At 37.2% G+C, this 23,328-nt stretch overlaps 1 protein-coding gene across 2 annotated transcripts in view; it reads left to right on the forward strand.

Moving 5' to 3' along the window:
* Positions 1 to 23,328, forward strand: part of BABAM2 (BRISC and BRCA1 A complex member 2) — a 398,861-nt gene that overhangs the window by 119,164 nt on the left and 256,369 nt on the right. For both annotated transcript variants that reach the window (XM_012788308.2, XM_076000639.1), the window contains exon 5: positions 3,106 to 3,300. In XM_012788308.2, the coding sequence (XP_012643762.1) occupies positions 3,106 to 3,300 (195 nt within the window). The remainder of the gene's footprint in view (positions 1 to 3,105; positions 3,301 to 23,328) is intronic.

Below are 23,328 nucleotides of genomic sequence, written 5' to 3' on the forward strand. Positions count from 1 at the left end.
TCATGTTAAGCAGTTTTTGAAAAGAACTGGCATAACACCTTCCCTTCCACCTGCTTCACAGGTGTTTTATCAAGAATGAATGAAGTTTCCATTATAAAATGGTGGTTAGCTCTTTTGCTTTTTTCTGTTTTCTTTGATTATATCTTATCACTTTCTCCTAATGCATTTTTCATTTCCAATTTTGGGAATCCTACTTCTCTTCTTTTTTTTTTCTCCTTTTATTTCATCATATTATGGGTGTACAAATATTGTTAGGGTTACATATATTGCCCCTGCCACCCCCCTTGCACCCTCCTCCCCCCCCACCATGCCAGAGCTTCAAGCATGTACAACCCCCAGGTGGTGCACACCACACCCATTATGTAAGTATACACCCTTTCCCTTCTCCCCCTCCCACCTGCCCACCACCCGATAAAAGTTGTTTGTTTTTTGTTTTTTTACATTTTGGTTATATTATATTTCTTTCTTGATATAGTATGTGCCCTGTGCCTACTCTCTCTTTGTGGCCATCCTCATTTCAGATTCCTTGCTTCATGCATTACCAAAAATAAGTAGAGTAAGAACTTTATGAATATAGAGAGAAAAACACTTATTTTTCCCTTAATTGTAAAGAAGGCAGCTATTTATGCCTCCTCCCCCTCTTTCCCTGAAGGAACTTTGGGCATTTTTATTTATCTCCTACTTAAAAGAATAGAAAGCTACAATGTCTTATTTTGCTAGACCTGTTTTTAAAATATGTCCTAGTCTTAGAGAGTGACTAAAACTTTGTATATCTTCTGTGTTCTTTCCTTCTAGGCAAAGTGGTTCAAACCACAAATTACCTAATGAGTAAAAGTGATCATGTAGCAATAGTAGAGGAATTTTTATCTTGTTTGGTATATCTAAACCTCCCTTGATGGGGATGTATTCCAGAAAAATATGCCTTGAATGGCCAAGGAGGTCAAATATATTTCTATGTATTAGGAAATTATATTTTAACAGAAAGGGATTGGTTGGCATGTCTTTACTGTGTATTTAACAATTAGGTTGTATCACTTGAAATGAGTTCAAATTGGCAAGAGATGTTTGCCAACTTATATGTCTTCATTTTTTTTTTTTGGTTGTATGGATATAGGGTTGTACTTGACAGGCAACTAAAGAGAAATAATAGAATTTTAAAAACATAAACTGAGTGGAGGTGCAGTGGGTTATGCCTATAATCCTAGCACTCTGAGAGGCCCCAGTTTGAGATCAGCCTGGGCAACATAGTGAGACCTGTCTCCACAAAAAATAAGAAAAATTAGCTGGGTGCAGTGTTGTGCGTCTATAGTCCCAGCTACTTGAGAGGCTAAGGCAGGAGGATTGCTTGAGCCCAGGAGTTTGAGTCTTTAGTAAGCTATGATAGCACCACTGTACTACAGCCTGAGCAACAGAGGGAGATTCTGTCTCTAAGAAAAAAAAAAGTATATGTATATATATATGTATGTGTGTATATAAATTGAGGCATCTAAAGCTTTTCTTTTTTTCTCTAGTATAGTATTGGAGCAAGGACTAGAAAGGAATGTTGTGTATTTTTCTTATTTATAAATGTTTAATGATTACCTCTAAAGGAAATGCATAACAAGCTATATAATGTTCATATTAAGTCATATATTATGTTCTTATATCCAATTGATACTTTGAATGTGGTCTTGAGTAGCTCAAGAGGGATTTTAGGCTATTGAGGTCAAAAGGTTTGCCAAGGAGGACTTTGTACTTTTCTTAATCACTTTCATATCAGTGTACCTCTTTTATTCCATGTATGCTGCTGAAGCTCTTTACCTTTCCCTCTAAACATCAAGTCTTTCTTTGAACATCTCTTAAGACATATTTTTTTTCTTTAAATGACAGAGCAAGAAGTGATTTCCCCATTGTCTTTTATTACCTATAAATAACACGACTCAGTAGAGCAAATTTCATTACTATCCTTTTAAATAATGTATTTATTTACCTTTTCTTTGTTTTCTTTTGATAGAAGCTGTGCTTGGTTTGTTCCTAAAGCAATATAAAGTAATGTTGATGGTTCCCCAAGTGTGGTCTGCAGACCCCTGTGGATACCTGAGACCCTTTCAGGGGCTGGCAAAGTCAAAACTATTTCATAATCATATTAAGATATTATTTCTCTTTTTTATAATGTTGATGTTTGTACTTACACTGCAGAAGCAGTGGTGGATAAATCTGAGGCTTTAGCATTTACCAAGGCAGGGATCAAACTGTACTTGTATCCTCCATTGCCACACATTCTCACTTAAAAAAAAAATGCCAGTTCACTTAAGAATACCCTTGATGAAATAATAAAAAATTATGAATTGTATTAAGTCCCAACCATTAAGTTCACATCTTTTCAGTATTCTGTGTGACAAAATGAGAAATATGCAGGGATGACTTCTGCATACGAGAAAGTATTAATGTAGCCTCAAGGAAAATCATTAGTGTGATTGACTTGCAAACTGAACTAGCTGCTTTTTTCTTGGAACCTTTCTTTATTACTTGAAAGAACGACTGATAGTTGAACTGTGGTTATTCAGACTTGGGTGTTTGGTAGGCATTTTCCCTTGTCTCTTCTTTGTTCCTATCTTTTTCAGACTGAACTATCACCATTGTGCTTATATTTTTGTGAGGCTCTAATGTTTACAGAGCATTTATTTATATCTCGTATTATAGATACAGATGGTCCGTGGATTTGAGTTGAATTACTTTAGCATATAATGCTGAATTTAGGTAGATATAGAAAAAAATAAAATTATACGAGAATAAGAAACAAATTAAGTCTTCCAGGGCTATAATTATGGTCTTCTAGGATATTTAGGTCTCTTATTTTGTTACTAACCTGCCTTACACTTTACTGTTTCTGCCTGTTAATGGCAGAATTACTCCTTGATTTTTCTACAAGGATTTTTAGAAGGCAGGAGAAACTATCAAGGTCAGAAGACCCTTCTAACTTCATCTTTGGATTTATCGCTAATTAAGAGTAGCCTGTTCCTCTTAGATTTTTATTGTTCTTTTCCTGTATATTGATGTATGACAGGGATACTGGATTGAATGAAAATTCATTTTTAAGTGGTCTTTTATTTATGGCTTCTACAGAATCTTGCCTCCTGGAATCCTTCAAATCCTGAATGCCTCTTACTTGTGGTGAAGGAACTTGTGCAACAGTATCATCAATTTCAATGTAGCCGCCTCCGTGAGAGCTCCCGCCTCATGTTTGAATACCAGACATTACTGGAAGAGCCACAGTATGGAGAGAACATGGAAATTTATGCTGGGAAAAAAAACAACTGGGTAAGGATTTTTGAGAATGGGAAAAAAGGTCACTTCATCTGTAATAAAATAATCAATTCAGATGTCCATTTATAGTAAATCCTAGACATTCCTTTAGATAAACATGGTTTAGGTAGTCTGTGTACTTTCTCATAATTTAGAGTTTGAAGGGATCTTAATGTTTATCTGGTTCATTGTGTTTCTCAAAGATGTCACCTCAAAAGTCTGTAAAATTCAGAGTCTTATCCCAAGCCCAGATATTCAGAAGTGGGGCCTGGAGCCTGACAGCCTGCATGTGTTACAAGCCTCCATGTAGGTTTTGATGCAGGTGACTTGCAGGCCACATTTTGAGACACTAACAAGTTTCCCCTTCCTTTTAATGGGGGACTTCTCCAATATCCCAGTTAGATAAGAGAGGTCAGTAACTCTGGAGGCAGCTAACTTATATGGTGTCTTTTACATTTTCTTTTTATAATTTCTTTATGTTGTCTGATCCTTTTAAAATGCAAGTCAGATCATATCACTCCTCTGCCCAAAGCCTTCTTACACCTGTCTTTTTTCTATAAAAAAGATGGTAAAATCCAAAGTCCTTCTAGTGGTGTAAAAAGTCTATGTGATTCCCTCACCACCATCTTACTTTTCTGTGTTCATCTCCTACCTTCTGCTTTGAAATTGAGCTCCCGCTACACTGGCACCCTTGCTGTGCTGCAGGTAATCCCCTGCCCTGGGGTCTTTGTATATGCTCTCTGTTTTCTGGCATGTTTCCCCCAGATAGGGACATGGCTAATATCTTGCTTCCTTGAAATTTCTACTAATGTTATGTTCTCAATAGTGCCCTATTAGCACCCCCAATTTTTTAAGCAGCTTTTTTGAAGTATAATTTATATACCATAAATTCACCTGTTTTAAGTCTACAATTTCATGGCTTTCAGTAAATTTTCTGATTTGAGCAACCACTAACCACCATGCTCCAGTTTTAGAATGATTCCATCACCCCAATAAGGTCTCTCATGTCTACTTACAATTAATCCTGTTTCCACATCCATCCTCAGAAAACCACTAAACTACTACTGTCTCTATAGATTTTCTTTTCTGAACATGTCCTATAATGGAATCATGCAGTGCATGGTCTTTTCTGACTGACTTCTTCACCTAGCATAATATTTTTGAGGTTCATCCATGTTCTGGCATGTGTCAGTACTTCATTTCTCTTTATGGCTGAATAATACTCCCTTGGAGAGACATACCACATTTTTTGTTTACCCATTTACCAATTGATGAACATTTGGACTGTTTTCACTTTCTGACTTTTAGGAATAATGCTACCATAAATATTCCTGTGTCAGTCTTTGTAATACCCCTTTTAAAAATTGTGACTTGCACTTATACCCTCCCCCCAACCTTTACTTTGGTCCACATTTTTTTTGGCATCTCCTTTTAACATACCATGTAATTAATGGATTAATTACATGTTGTCATGTAAAATAATCATTCCAACACTTAGTGGTTTAAAACATTTATTATTTTAGCTTTTGATTGTCAGGAATCCATGTAGACCCTCTGCTTCTGAGTTCTCTCACAGTGGCCAGGGCAGTAGTCATCTCAAGGCTCAACTGGGGAGGGATTTGTTATAGATTCATTCATGTGGTTGTTGGCACGATTCAGTTCCTTGTGGGCTGTTGAACTGATGGCCTTAGTGCAGTGCTGGCCTGTGCTGGTCTGGAGGCTGCCTTCAACTCCTTGCCTCCCTTCAGGGTGGCTCCTAAGTGGCAGCTGGCTTCACTAGAGCAAGCAAGCAGGAGAGCACAAGAGAGAATATGAGCAAGACAGAAGTCACAGCCTTTTATAACCTCATCTTGAAAGTGCCGTCCCATCCACTTTTGCTATATTCTATTCATTAGGTCCAGCCTTCCGCCATGCCCAGCACACCCAGACACATGCACATGCACACACTTGCACACACACACACACACACATACACACAGGAATTACATAGAGTATGAATACCAGGGATCATTGGGAGCCACTTAAAGGGAGCCTACCATGCTTATTTATTATGTTTATTGTAATTGGAATATAAAATTTCATGATTAGTAAGCATAAATTTCCTGATTAGTAAGCATAAATAAAATTTATTCTTGTCACAAACCATCTTGTTTATTCAGTTCAAGGGTTTTTAAATATATTTATATTGCAGTAAAAGACACATAACACTAAATTTGCCATCTTTACTATTTTTAAGTGCATAGTTCAGTAGTATTAAGTATATTCCTATTGTTGTGCACCAGATCTCTAGAAATTTTTTGTCTTGCAAAACTGAAACTCTATACCCATAAAGCACTAATACCACCTCCCTACAGCCCATGGCAATCAGTTTTTTACTTTCTTTTTCTGTGATTTTGACTCCTTTAGATACCTCATGTTTATAGAATCATATTGTATTTATCTTTTTGTGACTGGCTTATTTTACTTAACATAATGTCTTTGAGGTTCATCCATATTGTAGCATGTGACATGATTTCCTTCCTTTTTAAGGATGCATAGTATTCCATTGTATGTATACACCACATTATATTTATTCATTTATCCATTAGTGAACATTGACTTGCTTCCACCTCTCGGCTACTGTGAATAAGGCTGCAATGAACATAGGTATGCAAATACCTCTTCAAGATCCTGCTTTGAGTTCTTCTGGATATATACCTAAAAGTAAGATTGCTAGATCATATGCTAATTTTATTTGTAATTTTTTGAGGAACCTCCAATACTGTTTTCTTTAATGGGTGCACCATTTTACATTCCCACTAACAGTACACAGTTCAAGGTTTTAATTATTAATTATTATTGTTAATAATAATTAACTATTAATTATTTTGTAACTTTAATCTTTTCACATGGCTAGTAAGGACAACTTTGTTGAACTTAGTTTATCCTCTGTCCCCAAGATGCCCTTATTAAATAATCAACTTAATTGTCCTCTTAAAAAAAAGGTGTTAGGTTAATTTGCTATGATTTCTTCTAGTGAACTTATGTTGTCTTTAGTGCTGTTAGGCTCATTTGAAAACAGGAATCACTATCAAACTAACTGTTATTTAGTTTTTAGGATGTGCCTTTCTACCTCATTTTCTCTTTTAATAAAGCTGAATTTAAATTTAATCCAGTTTTATGGTACCTTTTGTTACCTAAGGATTTTCAAAATTTTATTCAGTGGCTCAACTGATACTTGAGTTGCGGTTTATCTAGATGTAGAAATTTAAATTTATTTCAAACAGACAGTTTGTGTTTATAGTATGTTTAAAACTTTATGGTTAATGTTATTGATTTTCCTTTCTTTACTTAACAAAATCTACTACCCCTATACTTACCCCGGTTTATTTTGATTTGATATTAAGTAATTTGTAAACATTAGGCCAATGGTTATGGATTTAGGGGAAGTAAAGAAACTGGTAATCCCATAACAAGGCAAAGTAGACAATCAGAGGTTTAAGCTTATAGTAGACCAGGCCCAGGGAGGCCCTCGTAGAATTGGGAGCTGAGAAGTAAAAATATAGGAGTAAAAATACGAGTTAGAATTAGGGAGTAGGTCAAGAAACAGGATGTAAATATGAGTCTTGGATGAATAAATTAGACCTTGGCACGAGGGTTCAGGAATATGTTAAAGGACAGCCTGATAATGGAATCAAAATCTAGACCAAGAATCTGGAGATAAACACAAGACCTTGGCAGAAAGACAGGAGCTTGATATTGAGCCAAGATTTTTTGAATCAGGGACTGTATTAGTTGCCTATTGCTGCTGTAAAAATTACCATGAACTTGGTGGCATAAGACAACACAGATTTATTATCTTATAGTTTTGGGGGTCAGAATTCCGGAATGGGTCTCCCTGGGCTAAAATCTAGGTGTTGGCAAGGCTGTGTGCCTTCTGCAGGCTCTAGTGGAGACTGTTTCAAGTATGGAGAAACCTGCAGATGTGCTCTCTGAGACATTATCTTTGAGAAATTTTAGAGAAACAGATCCTAGAAGACTATAGTAAGTAAAAACATTTCTGGAGATTTTAAAAGATATTGAGCTCAGATCTTTAAGAAGATGATTTGTAAACATTTAAATAAGAATGTGATAGTCAGTTATAACAACAGTTGGGTAACCAAGAAACTGTCATGAAAAACTTATTTTACTCTTTTAAGGAAGGTAAATATCATAGACTTAGATGATCTCATTTTCAGTAAAGCATTTGCTCATTTTCCCTCAGTATTTGACTGACTATGCTCCTTTCTTAGTTGTTTGGATCTGTGGAAGAGCTACACCTAAAAAATTGGATATAACTCTTATCAGTTCTCTGGTGTCTTATGGAACATTGCAGGACTTTTCCTTTGACCCTGCCCTTTTCAGTGTTTTTTTAGGGGATTGAACATAGTCATACAAGGCATGTGTTTAAATTTCTCTGATAGTACAGAGCTTAAAAAGATAGTTATTATGAAATATTAAAAAATAAATATTTAAAATTATTTTTGTGTACTGGAATGTGACACCAAATCAACAAGAAGCACTTTAATAGGGCTAAGCCAATCAATGTAGGACTAATTTACATTTATGAAAAGTTTACTGTGCTAGGTTTTGGGTAAATAAAGAAATATATCAGACATAGATTTTTCTCCTAAGGGTAATAAAATCCAGTTGAGAGAGCTCAATATATATTTGTAAAAAATGAAATAATACTGGATAAATTACATCTCAAATGGAATATACAGACTGTATAAGCATTCAGCAAAAGAGCCAATCACTGAGGAATGTAGTGACTGAGGAAAGCCTTCACTGGTGAATTGGAACTGACCTAGGCCCTAAAGGAAGGTAAACATAGACAGCATCTATCAATAGAGGAGGTCAGTGGGCTATGTGGTTTGGGAAAACTTAGGGGCATGGCATATGTGGGGAACAAGAATTATAGGCACATATTCAACTGGTTCACTGATCAGTAAATCAAATCTATTCTGTCCTAGTGGCATATTGAAGCATGAGGACATTTTTATATGTAATGAAGGGGTGTTTATTAATTAAAACATGAAAATAATATACTCTCTAAATAAAACATTATAATAATGAATATATTCTTCCCAGCCTGAATGTAAATCCATATATTTTAATTTTTCTGATTCGAGTTATCCATCTCATACATATTTTCTATCATGAATCTAAGATGTGCATAATTATTTAATATCTTTGCACTCCATAATTCCATATCTGTTAGAGAGGATGATCTTCACTGTTGTCATCATTGAATTTTTCTGTCTACCACATATGTTTATACTCTTCACCTTCTATTTTTGCCTAAAAGTATGAGGCACTTAAAACCTGCTATGCCTCTTCCTTTTACTATCAGCTGGCACAAGGAAAATTTTAAATCCATGTAGAAGAGAAAAAGGGCTCTGATCTATTGTCAGCCTTCTGAGAAGCCTGTGAATTTGAAATACAGTGCTTTCCCCATCCTCTGCAAAGATACTCTTTTTTTCTCCCCAAACTTCCATTTAGAGGATTTTAGCAGTACATATTTGAAAATAAACATTTCAAAAAAGAATATCATTCTTTTTTGTTCAGTTCTTTGTCTTTGTCTTTTTATTAAGTTGTTTTTTGTTGCTTTGCCTTTATCTTCTTTATGATTTTTGAACATTGTATTCCTTGTCTATGCTGCTTTTATAATTTTTAGTAAACACTAAGTTTTTTTAAACAGGTGAAAACACGTAATATATTGGAATGCAAGCTTATAGGTTCAGAATAAAGAACACTTACATGCTTGCATGATCAGAGTTATTTTTTTCAAAGTGTATTTATTTTTTTATTTTGCAAAACCTTTTTATTTTGAAATAATTATAGATTCACAGGAAGTGGCAAAGTAGTACCGAGAGATCCTGGGTATCCTCCATTCAGTTTTCCCCAGTGGTTGCATTTTACATAACTATAATAAAATATGGAAACCAAGAAATTGACATTGGTACAATGTATGTGTATAGTTCTGTGGCATTTCATCACATAAGTAATATCCTGTAACCACCATTGCAATTAAGATGCAGATATTGGCCGGGTGCAGTGGCTCACGCCTGAATCCTAGGACTCTGGGAGGCCGGGGTGGGCGGATTGCTCAAGGTCAGGAGTTCTAAACCAGCCTGAGCAAGAGCGAGACCCTGTCTCTATTATAAACAGAAAGAAATTAATTGGCCAACTAATATATATAGAAAAAATTAGCCTGGCATGGTGGCACATGCCTGTAAGTCCCAGCTACTTGGGAGGCTGAGGCAGAAGGATTGCTTGAGCCCAGGAGTTTGAGGTTGCTGTGAGCTAGGCTGATGCCACGGCACGCACTCTAGCCTGGGCAACAAAGCAAGACTCTGTCTCAAAAAAAAAGAAAGAAAAAAAGATACAGATATTCCATTACCACAAATATCTCCCTCCTGCTATCCTTTTGAACAAAGTTATTTTTTTTAATTAATTAATTAATTAATTTATTTTTTTGAGACAGACAGAGTCTCACTTTGTTGCCCAGGCTAGAGTGAGTGCCGTGGCGTCAGCCTAGCTCACAGCAACCTCAAACTCCTGGGCTCAAGCAATCCTGCTGCCTCAGCCTCCCGAGTAGCTGGGACTACAGGCATGTGCCACCATGCCTGGCTAATTTTTTGTGTATATTTTTTTTAGCTGGCCAATTAATTTCTTTCCATTTATAGTAGAGACGGGGTCTCACTCTTGCTCAGGCTGGTTTCGAACTCCTGAACTCGAGCAATCCGCCCGCCTCGGCCTCCCAGAGAGCTAGGATTACAGGCGTGAGCCACCGCGCCTGGCCTGAACAAAGTTATTTTTAAGATCAAAATTTTTTAAAAGTGATGAATCCCTATAATGTAAGCAACTGCCATTAAAACCATGTGTCCTGTTTTGATATAATATAGCAAAATAAAGATACATTATACATTTTCTCAACGGTGAAATCCTGGGGTCTCATTTTATATTATGTGTATCAGTAGCCTTGTTAACATATTGGCCATGGGTATGTTGAATCTGAAGAACCAGTATGTCTTACTTTTCTCTTGCTTATAACAGAATACCTAAAACTGGTTATTTATAAAGAAAAGGAATTTATTCCTTATAGTTTGGAAGGCTGAGAAGTCCAAGGTGGAGTGGCCCTATCTTGTGAGAGCATTCTTGCTGGTGGCGACTCTTTGCAGAGTTCTGAGGTGGCATAGGGCATCACATGGCAAGAGGCAACATGGCAACATGCCACTGCCACATGGCAACATGCCACTGTGCTCACTCAGTTCCCTCTTCCTCTTCTTATAAAGCCACCAGTTCCCCTCCCATGATACCCTGTTAATCTATTAATTCATAAATGATTAATCCACTCATGAGGTCAAAGCCCTTATGATCCAGTCACCCCTTAAAGGCCCCACCTCTCAATACAGACACAGTGGGATTAAATTTCAACATGAGTTTTAAGGAGACAAATATTCAAATCATAGCAGAATGTTTATTAATTATAACGAAGTACAGTAAGGAAATTTGTGAATTTTTATTTTGCTTTTGTTTTGATTCCCAGAACTTAAAAGTTGGCACATCATACCTAATATTTTGATCAAAGGTATTATTTTTCCTGATATGTAAGTTTTGAAATATTCCAAAACCACATATTTTACATTCTAAAGATCATCAGTGGGTGATCTGTGAAATAAAGCAGGCTTTTAAGCAACGTGTTCTTTCCTTTTTGTGGATATTTTCCTAATAGTGATTTATGTTTATGTAATAGAATGTGAGGCAGTGACCGTTTTTGTTGTATTTGACCCAAATCCTAGATCTATGGCTTATACATTAAGCTCTGGCAATATCTAAAAATATTGTACAGAAAGGAAAGGAACACTTTTGTGATAGCCCCTTACTTGGATTAATGTCTTATGCTTCTGTCATCTCATCTGGCTGTGTTATTACGTGGAAAGGTGAAGTACCTGAGCAATATTAATTAGAGTGTGAGCACTTCTAGGGCAGAGGCCATTCCAGGGTATGTTGGAGAGAGAGAGTGATCTGGGAGGAAGGAGCATTGGATTCTAATTCTGTCACTAGTTCTTCTTGTGTGCCTCTAGGTTTTCCATGTGTCACTTTCATGGAGATAACTATACTGTCACTCCCAACCTGGACACAAAGATTAAACTAGGTTTTATATGTGGGAAACAAACATAGAATTAAATAAACATGGAGATATTACATGTGGAAATGCTAATATTTTAGATATATTAATATAGTATATTTATTTCACATGTTTCTTTTAACTTTTTAAATGTGATTATTAGAAAATGTTAAATAATCTTAAATTACATATGTAGTTTCCATTTGTTCTTTGCATTATTTTTTTCTTGGAGAGCACTGGTCTAGCATGATGGGAAGGGAGAATGAGAGTTGCTAAGAGAAAGATCAAAATGCCTAGAAGGTCTGAAAGTGGATGGCCTTTCCCTTACTAGCCGGAAGGATGCAGTTAGTAGGTGCTATGGTCATGCCAGTTGGCCATATGTAGCAGGGCGTGCACAGGCTTTCTCTCATAATCTTCCTTTAATTTATGCTACCTGGGAGTTGTGCCCTGATGGCATTTGACTTGGGGATAAACACATGTGGTTGCTCCTTTGAAAAGGGTGTAGTTTGGTGGTCAGATATGCTGTAGCACACTCCTAGGAAATGACCATATTTGTTTTTGTTTTTAACCACATGGAACTATGGGGAGTTGCACGTTATTTAAAATAACTTAAGCCATGACAGAGGCTCCTTTTTAAATTTGTTTTTGTAATGGAATGTGTTATACTGAATTTTGACCTGTCTATCAGTGGGAGGGAATACTTGGGATCTTGTTCACTATCTTGAGATAGTTTATATCTCAGGTTTTTACCTTATTCATAAAAAGTAGTGTGTGTGTACCTAAATTACTTTATATCTCAAGACATTATAGGTGAAGATGATAACTTTTTCAACGTTGCTGACATGTAAAAGGAACTTTATTATTGTTTTTTAAATAATAGAGTTATCAGTAGAAATTTCAAGTTTTTTTCAGCAGCAGGATGCATCAAGTGGAAAAGACCTTGTTTTACGGAAGCATATGAAACACAAAGGACAATCTTTCAATTTCCTTTGCCTATATTTACAGAACAGCGTGTGTGGGGAAGACTAGAGTTGAGCCACTGACTTATATTTATGAGGCCAATTGTTTGTTCTAAAATTTTGAGTGCTTTGCCTCACTTCATCAGTGGTCATTAAATGTAGGGTATACTCTGTGCAATATTCTCATCATCAAGGGAATAAAGTATTCTCAAAGGACCACCTGAGTAGGGTTTGCAAAGCCTTTTCTTCATATACTAAAAGACAGAAAACAGAGAATCCTATATTTGAAGTGTTCTGTAAGAGAATCCTTCAGACTTTTTTTGTTTTGTTTTGTTTATTGGTTTTGGAAATGTACCAACGATTTACTCTGATTCCATCCTCAAAAAAGAGTTTCTTAGTTTTTCAATTATTTTCAATGAATTTATGGTGTCATTAACTTATTTACTGCAAAGAACTGTGGAAACAGTGTTGATTGGATCAGGCAGGCACGTAAGCCAGACAGAATTCTTACCTGGGAATTTGGAGGTAGTACTAAGGGAACAAGATTGGGCTCTTTATGAGTAACTGGTCTGCAATGTGTCAATTTGGGAATTTTTTTCTCATATCATCTAGTGAAAAGAATCAGAAACTGGCAAATAGGAAGTAAAATCAAGTACAGAGACAGCGGAAATAAGAGACAAAGAGAAAATTCTAAGGGTATTAAAATCCTTGGAACTGAGGCCAGACTATATTTTTATCCTTAGGTTCCATGAGATTCCTCATATTCGTTTGATAAATTCTGGCTCACCCTTGTAATCCTAGCACTTTGGGAGGCCGAGGCAGAAGGATTGCTTGAGGTCAGGAGTAAAATAAAATAAAATGATAATAAATTCTACTTTATTTGCTCAAGTAAGTTTGAATTGGAATTCTATCACCTGACACTAAGAGTCCTAACTAAATTACTTCCAGAGCATCATGTGAATATATCTGTCAAAGCACTATCACATCGTAATCTTTTAATTGTCTGTCTATTCAAAATAGACTTTAAACTTCTTAATGACACAGATTATTTTGTATGTTAAAATTGCCCTTATTTAGCCTACTGCTTGGCATAGTATTTGCTCAGTAAATGTTTGTTGAATGAATGAATGAGTGAATGCATGAATTGTGAGGATTTCATTATACATTCTTTTAATTTTAATTTTTAAATTCCTTTAAAATTTTTTGAAATGGATAATATATTCATATTTAGAAATCAAAATCTATGAAAAGTTATATAGTAGAAAGTCTCCTTGCCATCATTGTCCTGTGCCCACTCAAATTATACCACTTTTATTTTCCTCTCCCACCCCGGGTAAGCACTAATACAGCTTTTTTCCAGTACATCTTTTCAGAGTTTCTTTATGCATATATAAGCATATAAAAATATGTACCCCTCCATTTTTATGCAAATGACAATATACCCTGTTTTGGGCCTCGCTTTTGACTGAATATAGTTCAGAAGTTTTTTTTCATATAAGTACATAGAGAACATTTATAATTGTGGATTATTACATTGAACCATCATTATTATGGTTCATAATTGAGCCATAACTTATTAAATCTGAACTCTATTTCTGGACATTAAGTTTATTTCTAATCTTTGTTTTCTAAACTTTTTCAGTATTACAAATAACACTGTTATAAATAATCTTGTATATATGTATAATGTATATGTATGATTTGTATATATATATGTTAATTTTGCATGTGTTCAAGTATGTTTATAAGATAAATAACTTGAAGTGGAATTACTGGATTGAAGATTATGTTTATAATTTTATCACCAAAATTTCCTTTATAAAGTTTATACAGGTTTATTAACTCAGCAGCAATATATGAAAGTGGTTGTTTCTCCACAGTAGTGTCAAAAGTCTATTAACATATTTGTAGATTTCTGTCAAGTTGCACTTCTCATAATGGCCAAGTAGCTCCTGTCAACCTAACCCTTCCACAAATAATAGCTAAGAGCTCTGTACAAAATAATAAAGTCATGTTCTTGAAAGCACTGGAGACTGATCAAAGCAGGCAGTTACTGGGTATGCATTGATACTTGGAAGAAGGGAAAGCAGAGCCTTGATTTTATGGGACAATATCAAAACATTGTATATAAGAAACTGGAGTTCTACCAGGACAGCAGAGGAGAAAATGAAGAGCAGGAAAATATTTGATGAAATAACACCCATATATTTTCAAATATGATGAAAGACATAAATTTACAAATTTAAGAAGCTCAACAAACCCCAACTGGGTAAATGCAAGGAAAAAATCAACAAAGATTATACTCAAAATAGTGAAAACCAAACATAAAGAGAAAATCTTAAGTGACCAGAGAAAAGTGATGTTTTATATAAAGCCAAACAATTATTTGAGTTACCACTGACTTCTCATCAAAAACAGTAGAGGTGAGAAGGCAGTGCAACAATACCTTTTAAAGTGTGTTCTGCCAGCTATTTGGTGAAACATGGTATTTCAGTTTAATTTACACTCCTTTTTATCACAGATCAGGTTAAGCATCTTTTCATATGTTTAAAGTCATCTGTATTTCTTTTTCATATATCCTTTGGGTGTTTTTCTCTTAAGACTTTTCAGCTTTTCTCATTAAGGACATTCACTCTCTGTGACAGAGTTGCAAAACATTTTTCTCAGTTTGTCAATTGTCTTTTGACTTTGCTAATGTTTTTTTTTTGCCATCCAGAAAATTTTTACGTTCAGATAGTCAAGTTAATTGGTCTTTTCCTTTATGACTTCAGAATTTGGAGCTATATTAGAAGGCATTCCCTACTGCTAGGTTAAAAAGACATTTATCAGTGTTTTCTTCACTACAGTTTCAGTTTTTTTCGTTTTTTTTTTTTTTTTTTTTGAGACAGAGTCTCACTTTGTTGCCCAGACTAGAGTGAGTGCCGTGGCGTCAGCCTAGCTCACAGCAACCTCAAACTCCTGGGCTCAAGCGATCCTTCTGCCTCAGCCTCCCAAGTAGCTGGGACTACAGGCATGCGCCACCATGCCCAGCTAATTTTTTCTATATGTATTAGTTGGCCAATTAATTTCTTTCTATTTATAGTAGAGAAGGGGTCTCACTCTTGCTCAGGCTGGTTTCAAACTCCTGAGATCGAGCAATCCACCTGCCTCGGCCTCCCAGAGTGCTAGGATTACAGGTGTGAGCCACCGCGCCCGGCCCAGTTTCAGTTTTTATACTGTAATTCTTAATCCATTTGGACTTTATCCTGATATGTGATATTAAATTGGATCTAAGTTTTTTTTTATTTCTAGATGGCTACCTAGTTGAATCAACATCATCAGTCACACACCAAATATTTCTGGGTTTATTTCTGGAATGTCTTTGTTTCATGTGTCTGTGGATTTAGTATAGTACTGTCATGCTATAATTACCGTGTTTTATAATAATGCTTTACTGTCTGGTATAGATAATCTTCTCTCATTCCTTTTTTTCTTGAGACTTTTCCTGGCTAGTATTGCTTATTTTCCCATATGGTCTTTTGACTTAGCTTTTTAAAGATTCCCCCTAAATAATGAGCCCCAAATCCTAGAAGGGTTGTGTCTTCTCAAAATTTGCTCTCAGGGCACTCTGTTGTTTTGATAACATTTATCACAGGTTGTAATTTTTAGTAGTAATTATTTTGATTAATATCTGACTCACTCACTAGATTATAAACTCCATAAGGGCAGTGGTCCTGTCTCTTTTACTCATAATATTTGTAGTTCCCCACGTAGTGCCTGACACATTTTAGGTTCTTAATACATAGCTGTGAATGGATGAATACATCATGAGTGTTGAGGTTGAGTATTGTGGGCTCAAGGACTATATGCAAGTTTCTTGACTATTCTAGGCCTCGGTTTTCTCATTTCTTTTTTTTTATTTTTTTATTTACTTTTCATTTTTAATTGTTTCCCATATATTTTGAGGGTACAAGTGCAATTTTATTACATTACTATCATGCATTGTGGTGAAGTCAGGGCCTTCAATGCATACATCAGTGAAGCAACACTCATTATACACACCAAGCAACCTTCTGTCTTCCACACCACTCCCAGCCCCTCACCCCTGAGTCTCCGTTATCCATTATTTCCACTCTCTGCTTCCACGTATACACCTCATTTAGCTTCCACTTATAAGTGAAAACATGCAGTATTTGCTTTCTGTGTCTGAATTGTTTCACTTAAGATAATGGCCTCCAGTTCCATCCCTGTTGTGGGAAAAGACACGATTTCATTCTTTTTTTTACAGCTAAATAATGTTCCATTGTGTTTACATACACCACATTTTCTTTATCCAATCCTCCATTGATGGGCACTTAGGTCAATTCTTTATCTTTGCTATTATGAATATTGCTGCAAAAAATATACCAAGCAGGTATCTTTTTATATGTTGATTTTTTTCCTTTTGAGTAGATACCCAGAAGAGGGATTGCTGGATCATATGATAGTTTTATTTTTAGTTCTTTGAGAAATCTCCATACTGTTTTTTCACAGAAGTTGTAGTAATTTACATTCCCATCAACAGTGTATAAGTGTTCCATTTTTCTTACCTGCTCACCAACATCTGTTATTTTTGTCTTTTTAGTAATAGTCATTCTAATTAGTATAAGATGATATCTTGTTGAGGTGTTTTTTTTTTTTTTCTTCCGGCATATTATGGGGGTACAGATTTTAAGGTTTCAATAAATGCCCATTCCCCCCCTCCCCCCACAAGTCTGAGTCTCCAGCATGACCATCCCCTAGATGGTGCACATCTCACTCATTATATATGTATATACCCGCCCCCCTCCCCCCTGCCCAATACCCTATTACTGCAGTTCCTATGTGACCACTTAGGTGCTGTTCAGTTAATACGTTTGCTGGTGAGTATATGTGGTGCTTGTTTTTCCATTCTTGGGAAATTTCACTTAATAGTATGGGTTCCAGCTCTAACCAGGAAAATATAAGATGTGCTATATCACCATTGTTTCTTAGAGCTGAATAGTACTCCATGGTATACAGATACCACATTTTATTAATCCATTCTTCGATTGATGGGCACCTGGGCTGTTTCCACAGCCTTGCAATTATGAATTGTGCTGCTATAAACATTCGAGTGCAGGTGTCTTTTTTGTAGAGTGTCATTGGATCATTTGGGTAGATGCCCAGCAATGGGATTGCTGGATCAAATGGTAGATTCACTTGTATCGCTTTAAGGTATCTCCATATTGCTTTCCACAGAGGTTGAACTAATTTGCAGTCCCACCAGCAGTGTAGGAGTATAGAATTTTTTTTATTTCCATCTTGATTTCTTCATTTATGAAGTAATCATTTAGTAGGAGGTTGTTTAATTTCCACGTTTTTGTGTAGAAATGTGAGTTTCTGTTAGGGTTGATTTCTAGTTTTATTCCACTGTGATCTGAGAAGGTACATGGTATGATTTCTATTTTTTTAAGTTTCTTGAGATTTACTTTGTGTCCTAGGATATGGTCAATCTTAGAGAATGTCCTGTGAGCTGATGAGAAGAACGTATATTCAGTGGATTTGGGGTAGAATGTCCTGTAGATGTCAGTCAGACCCAGTTGTTCCAAGGTTTTGTTTAAGTCCATTATTTCTTTATTAATTTTCTGTTTGGAGGATCTGTCTCGTGCCGTCAGTGGGGTGTTGAAATCTCCGGTGATTATGGAGTTGCTATTAATCAATTTGCTTAGATCCAGTAAGGTTTGCTTTATGAAACTGGGTGCACCTAAGTTGGGTGCATATATATTTAAAATTGTTATCTCTTCTTGTTGAAGTGTGCCCTTCACCATTATATAATGACCCTCTTTGTCTTTCACTACTTTTGTTGGTTTAAAAACTAAATGGTCTGAAATTAAAACTGCCATACCAGCCTTCTTTTGGCTTCCACTTGCCTGGAATAATGATCTCCACCCTTTTACTTTTAGTCTGTATGCATCCTTGCAGGTTAGATGTGTTTCCTGAAGACAGCATATACTTGGCCTGTATTTTCTAATCCATTCAGCCAGCCTATGTCTCTTGAGTGGAGAGTTTAAGCCATTCACATTTATTGAGAGAACTGATAGGTAAGGTAAATTACTGTTCATTCTGTTGGGTTGAATGTTGTTGCTTTGATTTCTCTCTTGAGCCATTGTATTATCTGGCCTTTAATCTTTGGGTTTTGGTTGTTTTTATATTCGTGAGTTTTTATTATGGTGTTCCGTGAGTAACACTGTTTTGAGTACTTCTTTTAGGGCTGGTCTTGTCTTGGTGAATTCTCTGACACTTTGCTTGTCTGAGAATGTCTTTATTTCTCCTTCATGTGTGAAGCTTAGTTTTGTAGGGAATAAGATTCTAGGCTGGGCATTGTTTTGTTTCAGAAGAGTGAGAATGGGGCCCCAGTCTCTCCTTGCTTGTAAAGTCTCATTAGAGAAGTCTGGTGTTATGCGAATTGGCTTTCCCTTGTATGTCACTTGCTTCTTTCGTCTTACAACTGTTAGAAGGGCCTCTTTAGTTGATACTTTGGTCAGTCTGATGACTGCATGTCGTGACGTCTTCCTGTTTGCATTGAATCTCCCAGGGGTCCTCTGAGCTTCTTGAACTTGTATATCGAGATTTTGAGCAAGGCCTGGGAAATTTTCCTCTATTATATCTTCAAATAGCTTGTCCAACCCTTGGGTGTTGTCCTCTTCCCATTCTGGTAACCCTATGACCCTCACATTAGGTTTCTTCACATAATCCCACAGCTCTTGTAGGCTTTGCTCTTTTCTCTTGTTTCTCTGCTCTATTTCTGTGATGGTTTTATTTAATTGGAGGGTGTTATCTTCAATGTCTGAGATTCTTTCTTCTGTTTGATCTACCCTGTTCTTGAGACTTTCCACTGTATTTTGTAGTTCCCTGAATTGATTCTTCATTTCCAGGAGTTCGGTTACACTTTTCTTCATTGTGTCTATTTCTTTAGTGAACTTTTGTTCTAGGTCCTGGAGGCTTTTTGTGGTTTCTTTGTGTTGGTTATTGAGTTGTTGTTGCAGCTCGGTGAGTGTTCTTATGATCTACATTTGAAATTCCTCTTCTGTCATTTTGGTTGCCTGATTTGGGTTGGTGTCCGTTTCTAGGGGGCTGGTGCTCCTCTTTGGGGGTGTGTTTTCCGTTTGGTTCTTCATATTTCCTGAGTTCCTTCACTGATTTCTTCCCATGTCGATTAGTTGTTGTTTCTTTCCTTTAGGTTTTTGTTTGTGTATTCACACGCCTTGTTTAGTTTCTGAGCCATTAGGTGGTGTCTGTGGGTGAGATTCGACCACTCCCTGTATGATGAGTCAGTGGGTGCCATGTAAAGGCTGTGCAGGATGCTGTCCCTGTCAGTAGGTGGTGCTTGCTTGGAGGAACAGGCTATGCTGTTGTTTTTCTGTCCTGTTATCAGCTCTTGTTCTGGGTGGAGCTGGGTTGGGTAAGCCTGCCCTCAGGCACCACCAATGCCGTTAGCAGGGGTCAAAGTTCTGTTCTCTGCTTCCAGAAAAAGCTGTCAGGGCGGGGCTGGAATGGTCCCGCTCAGCCAGAAAGTCTGCTTGTGGGGGTGGGGCTGTCTGAGACCCGTAGTCTGGAGCAGGCCTTGCTTCTTTCCACCCTCCCCAACTCCACAGCTACTCCTGGGCCTCTGCCAGCAGGCCAGACCACAGGCCACCAGGTCTCCCCTGATTTTGATGCCAGCGGGGATGTTCCCTGCGCAGAAACGCTGCCTGGGCTAGGCACACGGCCTCCCTTTGGGGGGAGGGTTGCCCGCTAGGCCGCTGATCTGCCCCTGGAGGCACACACACTTCAGCAGGCTGTTCACAAATATCCCTTCTGTGCCCCAGGCAATGCTAGACCTCGCACGGGATCTGGTCTGCAGGTCCAACCTCTGGGTCCCAGAGTTCAAACTATATCCCCACCAGGGAGAGGAGTTCTGGTCCCAATTCACCCACAGGGAGCCCAAGCTGTGTCTGTGTCTCTCAGCCTCTGAGTCGGCACTGTTCTCCTGGGAACACCGTGCCAGCAACACCTTGGAGGGTTGGCGGGTAGGGAGCTCACAGTCTGAGTTCCCCTTATTCAGCTGTAGGGTCCCAAAAAGGAAGGTCCCGTTCCCTGGAGGTGCCTCGGGCTGGTTGCTATATTGTCTCTCTGGGCAGCCGTGGGTAGGGTCGGCGGAGGGGAGAAGGAGGCAATATGGTGCCTGCCTCGCGGCTCGGGTCTGTGCACACGGAGGTGCCCCGAGGGATTTGGGAATCTGGTGCCGCGCCTGCTACAGGCTAACCGCTAGCTGTCGGAGGCCGTCTCTGGGCTGGTGTCCGCAGGTCTCTCCACCTACTGGGGAGCCCACCAGCAGTCCCAAATGCAGGAGAGGGGAAAGGTGAATTATCTACCTACCCTTCACGCTGTTCTCCGGGCTGCTCCGGTGGTCTCAGCTTCCAGTTCTCCTCCGCAGCCTCCTCCCGTGGAGTCTCCCGGGGTCTCAGGTACCCCTCCTCCCAGCCCTCGTCTGCTGTATGCTCGCCTTCTTGCTTCCTTTTTCTAATTTCTGCTAGAATCTGTCTTTTCTGCAGAGACACTCTTTCTGGTGGTGTTTCTCGTCCGCCATCTTGATCCTCCTCTGGTTTTCTCATTTCTAAAATAAGTATAAATAAATAGCTTCTACTGAACAGAATTTTGAGGATAATTCAATAATATATCTTAACATTTTATAAAGTATAAAATTCTGATTAGACTAGTTTTGGCTTTCCTTTTCACATTAGTATATATTTAATATTTATAAATGTGGTAAGAAATGATCTCCAGATTTAGGCTTATTGGTTGTTAGAGTTCATTTGAAGAATCAGCCTTATCAGATTGTCACCCAGCTAAGATGATAATCACCTTGAGTGTTTCCTAGCTGTTAGCTCTCTAGAGAGCAGTCATATTCAGATTATAGCTTATTTGTTGACAAGAAAAGTGTCTCTGAGAAAGCAAGTAAAATTTTCCCTTACAGAGCAACCTGACTTTGGAATCTGTTCTATACAAGATGTCTACCTGTCACTTCCAAAAGGAGAGGAAAACTGCGACACAGCTGTTATCACCAGAAGAAAAGCTTAGACCTAATAAATTGCCAAAACTTGGAGTCTTGTTACTATAAGTTACTTGCCAACGTACTATAACTTGAAAGAAGGAAGGATGCATGTATTTATTGCTAATGCTGGGGAAATTGCCATTAAGGCAGTTGGCAGAAAGGCTGACATTTTAACAGGCATAGGTTAGATAATTTTCTACATTTATCGAAGAGAAGATTTGACCAAGGACTGACAAAAAAAAATCAAATTATTCTGTTCACTTGGCTGCATCTAAATGTCTCATTTTCAGCTTACAGGAAAGAATGCTGTGGAAGCAATCTTTGACATTACAGCAGAGTGACCGTAAATTGCTTGAATTAACTGTTGGAACTGCAAATGTAAAAACACATGAAAGTCATTGTCTGAAGTAGAACAAGGATTTTTCATTTGCGTTTTGTACTTTGTATAATATTTATCACTTAAGCTTTACATTTAAGATATGTTTTAAATTATCATTTACTCAGTTTCACAGAGGAAGATCGGCTAACAGGGCACTAGGAAAATCAGCGGCAGAATTGAAAACTGAATTCTTGAATCTTATTTTTCAACATTTCCATTGTTGTCATAAAGAAGCGCTAACTTTTCTTTGTTTTTAAATAGCAAAACAAACAATATATGGTAGGCTTGAAAGTTAGAGTTCATAAAGTGCTTTTTATGGTTTCCAATAGACCAAATTCCCCTCATAGTCTTAAGCTTTTATTATGAATTTAGTTGTGTAAATCAGTCTGTTGCTGATAAACACAAATTTATTTTAGTCTTGGGACCAGCCTGTCTCTTATTATGACTTTAGTTGTATAAATCAGACTGTTGCCAATAAACACAAATTTATATTAATTCTAAGATCAACATTTTGAGAAGGGATAAAGTAGGGATCATCTGAGAGTTTTTAAAAGAATGTTTGTCCAAAATAGCTGGTAGAATAAAAATATATTATACAAACTAAAATAGGGCAAAAGAGCTAAAATGCAGTACATGGTCTAAAATAAGCAGTTCAAATGAGTCCAAGTGCAAAATATGTAATTATCTTTCCTATTACCTTATATGTACACAAGTTCTTTTAATTTTTAAAATCCTACATTTTGTTCCTTTTGTTGTTTTAAAATAAATATATATGCATTGAATTTAACAAACTAAAAGTTTTGAAATTGCCATTTTAACCTACAGATTGATATTTTACACTAGTAGGTAGTAATGGCTATTTATTTATTGGTAGGTGATTGGCCTCTATAAATTAAAAATGAAGAAGGAATGAATGAGTTTGATTTATCTGCATCTCTGCAACTCTTTTCCTCAACCTCTTTGAATCCCATGGTCTTTTTAAATACCTGTCTCCACATCCTCAGGAATGACTTAACGAATGTTCCACATACATGTAGTAGCCATTTTAGTGTTCATTAATTTTATGAGTGAGTGTTGCACATCTTCCAGGGGTTTAGAAATTGCTCCATGGAGCACAGAGTTTCTGTGTGACCATTGATTAGTATTAATGTTTGTTTGCTCCAGCAACACTGACTTTCTTGCTATTCCCTGAACAGGTAGGCACACTCCTCCAACAACTCTTTTTATACTTGCCATTCTCTTTGTGTGGGGTGTTTTTCCTCCAGATCCACATGGTTTACTCACCTCTTTCCATCTTTGCTCAGCTGTTACCTTGTCTTATAACTCTATAAAGGAGCTAAATCCCTACCATTTGAGGATTTTGAGCAAACGAGGATCATAATCTAACTGATGTGTTCAAAGGATCACTCTGCCTGTTGTGATGGGAAGAAACTGAGGGTGAAAATGGGCTGAAGCAGTTAGGGGCAATTGCAATTGTCCA

This window comes from Microcebus murinus, chromosome 3, assembly GCF_040939455.1.
Source record: "Microcebus murinus isolate Inina chromosome 3, M.murinus_Inina_mat1.0, whole genome shotgun sequence".
Classification (NCBI taxonomy): domain Eukaryota; kingdom Metazoa; phylum Chordata; class Mammalia; order Primates; family Cheirogaleidae; genus Microcebus; species Microcebus murinus.